Raw genomic sequence first — 11444 nt, forward strand, 5'->3', positions numbered from 1 at the left:
ATGCACCGTTGCGAAAGTTCTTCGTGCTGAGACACCACATGATGATCGGGTGTGATAGGCTCTACGTTTAAATACAACGGGTGCAAAACAGTTGCACACGCGGAATACTCAGGTTATACTTGACGAGCCAAGCATATACAGATATGGCCTCAGAACACGGAGACCGAAAGGTCGAGCGTGAATCATATAGTAGATATGATCAACATAGTGATGTTCACCAATGAAACTACTCCATCTCACGTGATGATCGGACATGGTTTAGTTGATTTGGATCACGTGATCACTTAGAGGATTAGAGGGATGTCTATCTAAGTGGGAGTTCTTAAGTAATATGATTAAATTGAACTTAAATTTATCATGAACTTAGTCCTCGTAGTATTTTGCAAATCATGTTGTAGATCAATAGCTCGCATTGTTGCTTCCCTGTGTTTATTTTGATATGTTCCTAGAGAAAATTGTGTTGAAAGATGTTAGTAGCAAAGATGCGGATTGGATCCGTGATCTGAGGTTTATCCTCATTGCTGCACAGAAGAATTATGTCCTTGATGCACCGCTAGGTGACAGACCTATTGCAGGAGCAGATGCAGACATTATGAACGTTTGGCTAGCTCAATATGATGACTACTTGATAGTTTAGTGCACCATGCTTAATGGCTTAGAATCGGGACTTCAAAGACGTTTTGAACGTCCTGGACCATATGAGATGTTCCAGGAGTTGAAGTTAATATTTCAAGCAAATACCCGAGTTGAGAAATATGAAGTCTCCAACAAGTTCTATAGCTAAAAGATGGAGGAGAATCGCTCAACTAGTGAGCATGTGCCCAGATTGTCTGAGTACTACAATCACTTGAATCAAGTGGGAGTTAATCTTCTAGATAAGATAGTGATTGACAGAATTCTCTAGTCACCATCACCAAGTTAGTAGAACTTCGTGATGAACTATGATATGCAAGGGATAACGGAAACGAATCCCAAGCTCCTCGTAATGCGGAAATTGACGAAGGTAGAAATCGAGAAAAAACATCAAGTGTTGATGGTAGACAAGACCACTGGTTTCAAGAAAAGGGCAGAGGGAAGAAGGGGAACTTCAAGAAAAATAGCAAGCAAGTTGCTGCTCAAGTGAAGAAGCCCAAGTCTGATCCTAAGTCTGAGACTAAGTGCTTCTACTGCAAAGGGACTGGTCAATGGAAGCGGAACTACCCCAAGTGATTGGCAGATAAGAAGGATGGCAAAGTGAACATAAGTATATTTGATATACATGTTATTGATGTGTACTTTACTAGTGTTTATAGCAACCCCTCAGTATTTGATACTAGTTCAGTTGCTAAGATTAGTAACTCGAAACGGGAGTTGCAGAATAAACAGAGACTAGTTAAGGGTGAAGTGACGATGTGTGTTGGAAGTGGTTCCAAGATTGATATGATCATCATCGCACACTCCCTATAAATTTGGGATTAGTGTTGAACCTAAATAAGTGTTATTTGGTGTTTACGTTGAGCATGAATATGATTTGATCATGTTTATTGTAATATGGTTATTCATTTAAGTAAGAGAATAAATTGTTGTTCTGTTTACATGAATAAAACCTTATATGGTTACACACCCAATGAAAATAGTTCGGTGGATCTCGATCGTAGTGATACACATAATCATAATATTGAAACCAAAAGATGCAAAGTTAATAATGATAGTGCAACTTATTTGTAGCACTGCCGTTTAGGTCATATTGGTGTAAAGCGCATGAAGAAACTCCATGCTGATGGGCTTTTGGAATCACTTGATTATGAATCAGTTGATGCTTGCAAACCATGCCTCTTGGGCAAGATGACTAAGACTCTATTCTTCGGAACAATGGGGCGAGCAACAGATTTGTTGGAAATCATACATACTGATGTATGTGGTCCAATGAATATTGAGGCTCGCGATAGGTATCATTATTTTCTGATCTTCACAGATGATTTGAGCAGATATGAGTATATCTACTTGATGAAACAAAGGTTTGAAACATTTGAAAAGTTCAAAGAATTTCAGAGTGAAGTGGAGAATCATCGTAACAAAAATGAAAGTTTCTACGATATAATCGCAGAAGTAAAATATTTGAGTTACGAGTTTGGTCTTCAATTAAAACAATGTGGAATAGTTTCACAAACTCATGCCACCTGAAACACCACAGCATAATGGTGTGTCCAAATGTCATAATCGTACTTTATTAGATATGGTGCGATCTATGATGTCTCTTACCGATCTACCACTATCGTTTTGGGGTTATGCATTAGAGACAGCTGCATTCACGTTAAATAGGGCATCATCTAAGTCCGTTGAGATGACACAATCTGAACTGTGGTTTGGCAAGAAACCAAAGTTGTCGTTTCTTAAAGTTTGGGGTTGTGATGCTTATATGAAAAGTTTCATCCTAATAAGCTCAAACCCAAATCGGAGAAATATGTCTTCATAGAATACCCAAAGGAGACTGTTGGGTACACCTTCTATCACAAATCCGAAGGCAAGACTTTTGTTGCTAAATTCGGAGTTTTTCTAGAGAAGGAGTTTCTCTCGAAAGAAGTGAGTGGGAGGAAAGTAGAACTTGATGAGGTAACTGTACCTGCTCCCTTATTGGAAAGTAGTTCATCACAGAAATCTGTTCCTGTGACTACTACACCAATTAGTGAGGAAGCTAATGATGATGATCATGTAACTTCAGATCAAGTTACTACCAAATCTCGTAGATAAACCAGAGTGAGATCCGCACCAGAGTGGTACGGTAATCCTGTTCTGGAAGTCGTGTTACTAGACCATGACGAACTTGCAATCTATGAGGAAGCGATGATGAGCCCAGATTCCACGAAATGGTTTGAGGCCATGAAATCTGAGATATGATCCATGTATGAGAACAAAGTATGGACTTTGATGGATTTGCCCGATGATCGGCAAGCCATAGAAAGTAAATGGACCTTCAAGAGGAAGACGGACGCTGATAGTAGTGTTACTATCTACAAAGCTAGAATTGTCGCAAAAGGTTTTCGACAAGTTCAAGGTGTTGACTACGATGAGATTTTCTCACTCGTATCTATGCTTAAGTCTGTCCGAATCATGTTAGCAATTGCCGCATTTTATGAAATCTGGCAAATGGATAAACAAAAACTACATTCCTTAATGGATTTCTTAAAGAAGAGTTGTATATGATGCAACCAGAAGGTTTTGTCAATCCTAAAGGTGTTAACAAAATATGCAAGCTCCAACGATCCATCTATGGACTGGTGCAAGCATCTCGGAGTTGGAATATACGCTTTGATAAGTTGATCAAAGCATATAGTTTTATACAGACTTACGGTGAAGCCTGTATTTACAAGAAAGTGAGTGGGAGCACTACAACATTTCTGATAAGTATATGTGAACAACATATTGTTGATCGGAAATAATGTATAATTTTCTGGAAAGCATAAAGGAATATTTGAAAGGAGTTTTTCAAAGAAAAGACCTCGGTAAAGCTGCTTACATATTGAGCATCAAGATCTATAGAGATAGATCAAGAAGCTTGATAAGTTTTTCAATGAGTACATACCTTGACAAGATTTTGAAGTAGTTCAAAATGGAACAGTCAAAGAAAGAGTTCTTGCCTGTGTTGCAAGGTGTGAAATTGAGTAAGACTCAAAGCCCGACCACGGCAGAAGATAGAAATAGAATGAAAGTCATTCCCTATGCCTCAGCCATAGGTTCTATAAAGTATGTCATGCTGTGTACCAGATCTATTGTATACCCTACACTGTGTTAAGCAAGGGAGTACAATAGTGATCTAAGAGTAGATCACTGGACAGCGGTCAAAATTATCCTTAGTGGAATAAGGAAATATTTCTCAATTATGGAGGTGACAAAAAGGTTCGTCGTAAAAAGTTACGTCGATGCAAGTTTTGACACAGATCTGGATGACTCTAAGTCTCGATCTAGATACATATTGAAAGTGGGAGCAATAAGCTAGAGTAGCTCCGTGCAGAGCATTGTTGACATAGAAATTCGCAAAATACTTACGGATCTGAATGTGACAGACCCGTTGACTAAAATTATCTCACAAGCAAAACATGTTCACACCTTAGTACTCTTTGGGTGTTAATCACATAGCGATGTGAACTAGATTACTGACTCTAGTAAACCCTTTGGGTGTTGATCACATATCGATGTGAACTATGGGTGTTAATCACATGGTGATGTGAACTATTGCTATTAAATCACATGGCGATGTGAAATAGATTATTGACTCTAGTGCAAGTGGGAGACTGAAGGAAATATGCCCTAGAGGCAATAATAAAGTTATTATTTATTTCCTTATATCATGATAAATGTTTATCATTCATGCTAGAATTGTATTAACCGGAAACATAATACATGTGTGAATACATAGACAAACAGAGTGTCACTAGTATGCCTCTACTTGACTAGCTCGTTAATCAAAGATGGTTATGTTTCCTAACCATGGACAAAGAGTTGTTATTTGATTAACGGGATCACATCATTAGGTGAATGATCTGATTGACATGACCCATTCCATTAGCTTAGCACCCGATCATTTAGTATGTTGCTATTGCTTTCTTCATGACTTATACATGTTCCTATGACTATGAGATTATGCAACTCCCGTTTACCGGAGGAACACTTTGTGTGCTACCAAACATCACAACGTAACTAGGTGATTATAAAGGTGCTCTACAGGTGTCTCCAAAGGTACATGTTGGGTTGGCGTATTTTGAGATTAGGATTTGTCACTCCAATTGTCGGAGAGGTATCTCTGGGCCCTCTCGGTAATGCACATCACATAAGCCTTGCAAGCATTGCAACTAATGAGTTAGTTGTGAGATGATGTATTACGGAACGAGTAAAGAGACTTGCCGGTAACGAGATTGAACTAGGTATTGAGATACCGACGATCGAATCTCGGGCAAGTGACATACCGATGACAAAGGGAACAACGTATGTTGTTATGCGGTCTGACCGACAAAAATCTTCGTAGAATATGTAGGAGCCAATATGGGCATCCAGGTCCCGCTTTTGGTTATTGACCGGAGACGTGTCTCGATCATGTCTACATTGTTCTCGAACCGTAGGGTCCGCACGCTTAAGGTTTCGATGACAGTTATATTATGAGTTTATGAGTTTTGATGTACCAAAGGAGTTCGGAGTCCCGGATGAGATCGGGGACATGACGAGGAGTCTTGAAATAGTCGAGACGTAAAGATCGATATATTGGACGACTATATTCGGACATCGGAAAGGTTCCGAGTGATTCGGGTATTTTTCGGAGTACCGGGTAGTTACGGGAGAAGCAATGGGTCTTGATGGGCTTTAGTGGGAAGAGGAGAAAGGGCCAAGGGGCTGCTGCGCCCCCCCCCTCCCCTCTAGTCCGAATTGGACTAGGGAAAAGGGGGCCGGCCACCTTTCCTTCTCCTCCACTTCCTTCTCCCTTCCTCCCCTCTTGGTGGACTCCTACTAGGACTTGGAGTCCTAGTAGGACTCCACATCCTGGCAGCACCAAGCCTTGGCCGGCCTCCTCCTCCTCCATCCTTTATATACTGAGGCAAGGGGCACCCCATGGACACACAAGTTGATCTTCGTGATCGTTCCTTAGCCGTGTGCGGTGCCCCCCTCCACCATATTCCACCTCAGTCATATTGTAGCAGTGCTTAGGCAAAGCCCTGCGACGGTAGAACATCAAGATCGTCACCACGCCATCGTGCTGACAGAACTCCTCCCCGACGCTTTGCTGGATCGGAGCCCGGGGATCGTCATCGAGCTGAACGTGTGCCAAGAACTCGGAGGTGCCAGAGTAACGGTGCTTGGATCGGTCGGATCGTGAAGACGTACGACTACATCAACCGCGTTGTCACAACGCTTCCGCTGTCGGTCTACAAGGGTACGTAGATCACACTCTCCCCTCTCGTTGCTATGCATCACCATGATCTTGCGTGTGCGTAGGAATTTTTTTGAAATTACTACGAAACCCTACACCCACCACCGACGACAGCTCTCCAACCGAGCACTTCCGCCGTCGCCCTCCATCACGGCAGCCCCTCCGCCGGCCCCAACAACCAACCCACTGCTGCCGACCACTACTGTCCACTACTATCGTCGCCTCACTCCATAGCGGCACTGCCGAGCACCCGATTGACACGGAGCAGCACCATCGTCGCCGAGCCACCCCACCGGCAGCCACCATCCTCGCCACCAACCTACTCGCGCAGTTACTCCTCGAGCAGGCCTCCCCGAAAGCTTCACCGAGCACCAAGATGCGGGTCCGCCTCCTCCACACGCGCCCCCGAAGCAGCAGGTCGTCGACCCTCTCCTCAACATCCTTTCCGTGGACTTCACTGCCTCCTATACTTCATTTGACAGGTGAGATGTTGCAATTTTTGTGCCCTTTTTTTGTTCTGAATGTGCCCTCCTGTACTTCAGCACTGAACTATTCTGGCAGTTAGAACAAATCAACAGTTTGTAATTTCTTTGATATGATAACAGCGAAAAAACCATGAACCAGACAGGCTTGAAGGTTGTTTGGTTGTCTAAAAACAATCACTACTACTGTTAGTAGCCCTTTAGATCAAAGGACATGTACTGTTGGTGATTAACAAGTGCATACCGTAATTAAATTGGTTGACACCTGACTGTTTAGTTGAGCTTTGGAGGTCATTTTAATTTGAGATGAAACAAAGCTAATTATTTTAAGTGTTTGTTTGTTTAGTTGATGCACCTACTACCATCTTTGTTTGTGTTGTGTGAAATACCATATGTGGACAGAATAGGTGCTATGCTTTTATGATATAGATGATGACATTCTTACTGCTATTTTGGTTATTGTATTTTCTGAAATGACATGTTTCAGTTAATTATATTCTGTTGTGTGATGACATTCCTTCTCCGTATTGTATTTCTTGTTGCCTGTACTAGATACGGACAATATGCATTTTTGTTACTAGATTTTTTTTCCTTAATAGAAGTATTCTTTCTTTCTCATGTTAGGCAATCTTAGTGAAATTGGTCAAGAATGGATAAGAGTGGGATGGGGATTACGATGAGATGCTCAATCTTAGTGACCATGACGAGGTTCAACCTGATGATGTTCAAGAGGAGATCGACCTAGATGATTACAATGAGATGCTCAAGTTCTTAGGTCCCAAACGACTAGAGATGTTGATGACATGCCAAGTGACGGCATTGAAGAGCATGAAGGTGTGTAGCTCTAAAATCTATGTATATAGACTGTTAGTTAAATGGATGATAGCCAAGTAACTATTTTCCATGTTTAGACCATGAGTTGGATCAAGAAACGAAGGGGAAGAAGGAAAAAAAGCACTAGAATGCACAATGTGTATGATTTCTGGTATAACTTGCCCCTTCATCTCTCGATGACTTGCAGTATAACTTTCCCCTTTATCTAATACATCACCCTTACACTCCATTTACACTTGCTTGAAAGCAGATGTACTATGTTGTGGATGACAAACTGAAGGATTGGCTAATGGGAAGCGCTGTGATGTATCGCATGGCCATACAAGCATGTGAGCTTTTGTTCTTATGATTGAACTTAACAATTACTATCATGGTTGATTGCTTAAGAAGCTTTCGTTCTATGTATGCAGTTGGAAGTGGAAAAGTCCATGACGAAAGCAGGAATACGACCACAAGCAAGCTGAGGTAATATGCATGTTTCTTTGAGATCGAATCTTATTCTAGCATGCTAGCTGGGTCGTTGAGGTAGAGTGGTAGGCGACATAATCATATTTTGTTTTTATGTTTTTATGTTTCCAAGAAATTTCATGCACTCGACTCTGTACAATATTGAAGTTTACAAAATAAAAATATTTCATAGAGTAACTACTGTGCTGAAATCTTTTACGTCATTCCTGGAGACTCAGTACAAATGTTTATCTTAGTAAAAAAGGAAAGATTCAAACTGAGCATGTTTTGCCTATTTGAACATGAAAGATTTTTGACTGTGAGTTAGAACTCAGTGTTAAACTCTACTATACAGTACAGAATTTCAGACTTGTTTTGGCGTATAAAACTGATCCTCATATCAGTTTTGGCTTGCTAGTCTGCTAGAGGGTATTCTCTTCAATGAACTCTATTAAAAACAAGCTAAGATGCATGAGATAGACAGAGAAATCTGTAACCAATGGTTATTTCATGAGTTTCTTTTTTCCTATGATATAGAGAAACCAATAACCAATGGCCTGCCCCTGCCTATTTGTACAAAGGTTTGCCTATTTGTACTACTGTACGATGTATAGTACAGAGTTTTACCTACTTGGATACTACTGTGTTGTTTATAGTACAGACTTTTGCCTATTTGTACACAGTTTTAACTATTGTTCAATATAGTACTGTATAGAGCTTTGCCTATTTGTTGAGTTTAACTCGGTGCAAAAAAAGATTCAAACTCAGAGTACTATATTAACTCCAGAGATAAATGTTTAACTCAGGTTTAGTCATAGCTTTCACTAGTAAGTTGTATTTTTTTAGACTAAGCAGCTTTTGCAAGTTCATTGTACAGCTTTTTGTTTTGCTTATTTGCACATGAAGATTTGTTTATGTGTACTTCAAACAAATCTTTCTTGATCTATTGATGTAACCTTGCTTGCTGTGATGATGAGATGATGCACATTTAGAAGAGTTCTATTTATACCGACGAGTTAAAAAATGAAGCATGTCAAAATCTTTAATGTGCTAATTTAAAATCTGAAACAAGAGCTCCATTTTGAGTTTTCTATTTGTTGCAGATTTCCCTACAGAGTTGATGGAGCTTTGGAAGATCTTCAATCTACTGAAGAGTTGGGAGATTTGGAAGATCTTCAAGCTAGTGAAGATTTGGTAGACCTATAATTAAGTTCGTAGAGTGATTATGACACTTGCTCTGCTCATTTTGCTGGTTGTTAAGCCAGTATATGCTCATTTTGCTTGTGTGACACACCCTAGAAACATATGTACTCCTTTTGTGGCACACATTTAGAAACATGATGTATTGTACCTTTTGTGGCACGACCAACTTATACATATGGTTGTTATATTAATTTATCGAACCAACTTTAAGGTTCTGGGTGAGGGCTACATTCTACTCTGATTGAAGTGTATGGATGAGACATGTTACTTTGAGTGAAATGTGTGTATAAATCGTGTAGTATGTACTGATGGTTTGAACAGAATGAATGGATATTACATAAGGGATGCCTAAAAAATAGGAAGTGAAATCTATGTGTTGGCATAAGAACTGCCAGGAAAATGAGCTTCTGCAGGCAGCAAGACTGCCGGTAATTGATGTTACACGTGCCTTGACCAATCTGCCGGGAGAAAGTGGACTGCCGGCAAATAGATGGGCACCGGCAATGCAACTGCCGGGAAAAAATTATCTGCCGGGAGAAGTAATCCCCGGCAGCCGTTCTCGTGGCGGTTCTATCTGCCGGGAGAAAACCTGTCCCCGACAGTTTGTCTGCCCTATAATGTGCTTTCTCCCGGCGGTTTTTTTGTCCCTACATCAGTGTTGTGATGTAGTGAGAAGCATTCAAAGAAGAATCATCATCCACTCAACCGTGAAGCTATGTTCCACTCGACAGTCTTGAAGACACTCGACCACGTAGGCAATCACTCGACTACCAAGAGATCTAAAGCCACTCTGCTCTGCAACGGTCGGGAATTAAGTCATAGCTTTAATGGTCATTATGTATCTTTATTACTGGCGTTACCAGTAACGCCCCCCTCTTAATGTACATTGAACCCTGTGTATCGGAGGGGAGCTGGGGTCCTGGCGCACTCTATATAAGCCACCCCCTCCTCTGGGACAAGGGTTCGCACCCCCTGTAACTCACACGCTTATAATCCAGGCGACCGCCTCTGGGCTCCGAGACGTAGGGCTGTTACTTCCTTCGAGAAGGGCCTGAACTCGTAAAACTTGCGTATACAACTCCTCCATAGCTAGGATCTTGCCTCTACATTCCTACCCCCATTCTACTATCAGACTTAGAACCACGACACTACCATCACCGACGGTCGCAATATCAGAGAGGGAGTGCCCACCATATTGTTATAGTAGTGGCCAGTCAATTTATAATCTTTGAATTTTGAACACAAGAAATGTCCGACGTTGATTGGATCCTGGATTGCAAATACTATTGTGACGATCGGGGCTTGTGCGACAGGATGCCTCACCTGCAAAATGGTAAGTACTTCACGGTCACGCTAGAAGAGACCTTCGGTGTTTGTACAGTACGCAACAAAGACACTTCGTAATTAATCATGACTTGTGATTCTTTACTTCAACGTGTAATTTTTGTATTTTTCAGTTCAAGTAGTACATCCCCTGCCATGCAAGACCTTATGTCTTGGAGAAGCTTGGTTTCCAAGAATCTGAGAATATGGAGACAAGGAGAGCTCATCTCGGGACTAAAGATGGTTACGCTTTTACGGTTAAGCTCTACAATGCACTTATTTACTCCCATTTAGGTTGCTCAAATTGGGGAGCTCTCTGTAAGGCATACGGATTTCAGGAGAACATGCAAATAACGTTTGATATTCGTCCCAAAGATGTAGATATTGATGATAATATCGACATCTGGGTGGATGTGAATATGCCTCCAGTTTTGCCTAAATGTGAGTTTGTCGAACTAACTTGTTAACTAATTCATATTGTTTATTTAAAAATATTTGGTGTTCAACGCTACTAATCTTGTTTATTTATAATTGTCAGCTTATTTCTTATCTTCAAGAAATACTCAGAAATTTGTGGACAGGACGTACTATAGCTATGGCTCCAAGCTTAGTTGTGAGGAGAAATGATATCTTGTCTCGTTTATAGATGATGTTGAGGTTTATAAGACCAATCACTCTATCAGCCCAAGTTATATTGGATACCTGCCATTAGTGCATGAGTTGCAAGATGGTAACTTAATTGCCAAAAACTTTGTATAATTTTGTTAATGATGATAACTTCGTTGCATACATTCTTCTTAAGTAAATTACATTATTAACTATATATGTTATTATGTTGTTCAACAGAAGCTCCCGGGCGAGGTTGTGCCTGAATTGATGCTTACCGAAGGGAGTATGTATATGGTTAGCTTATGGCCGTTTCCGCCGATGCCTTACCAAAGTGCATACTCTATTTCTTTGAAAGATGGAACACTCAATATAAAAGAATGGAGCAAACTAATGAAGGCGCGCACGCAACCGATTGGAGACAACATGTGTGTGCGCAAGCCAAAAGTTGGCAACAGGTGGATCTCCATTCTCCATTTTGGAGATTGATCGGTTTACCTGTTTTATGCTATTTTACCTAGGAGAGAGGACTAGGTCCTAGGTAGTAAGAAAAATTAGCTAGTGATCATTATGACTGATGATGATGATGATTAGTTGTTATTATTATGATGATGTGTTATGTGCTACAATGTGTTAGCTAGAATGATGAG

At 40.8% G+C, this 11444-nt stretch overlaps 1 protein-coding gene across 1 annotated transcript; it reads left to right on the top strand.

Annotated features, from left to right (window-relative positions):
• The first annotated feature begins 6495 nt into the window (after positions 1–6495).
• On the top strand, positions 6496–9026 carry LOC147963328 (uncharacterized). The gene is made up of 4 exons (XM_087528752.1): positions 6496–7215; positions 7466–7544; positions 7626–7680; positions 8766–9026. The coding sequence occupies exons 1-4, from the start codon at positions 7063–7065 to the stop codon at positions 8866–8868; spliced, it is 390 nt and encodes a 129-aa protein (XP_087384878.1). The 5' UTR covers positions 6496–7062; the 3' UTR covers positions 8869–9026.
• Positions 9027–11444: the final 2418 nt, after the last annotated feature.

Source organism: Triticum urartu, chromosome 6A (assembly GCF_056163025.1).
Source record: "Triticum urartu cultivar PI428250 chromosome 6A, HENAU_Tu73, whole genome shotgun sequence".
Lineage (NCBI taxonomy): Eukaryota > Viridiplantae > Streptophyta > Magnoliopsida > Poales > Poaceae > Triticum > Triticum urartu.

Excerpts from the sequence above, each read along its gene's own strand:
- LOC147963328 (XM_087528752.1), top strand. The coding sequence starts at position 7,063 with ATGCTCAATCTTAGTGACCATGACGAGGTTCAACCTGATGATGTTCAA. Across the intron at positions 7,216-7,465 it reads CGGCATTGAAGAGCATGAAG|ATGTACTATGTTGTGGATGA; the intron begins GTGTGTAGCTCT and ends GCTTGAAAGCAG. Across the intron at positions 7,681-8,765 it reads ACGACCACAAGCAAGCTGAG|ATTTCCCTACAGAGTTGATG; the intron begins GTAATATGCATG and ends TATTTGTTGCAG.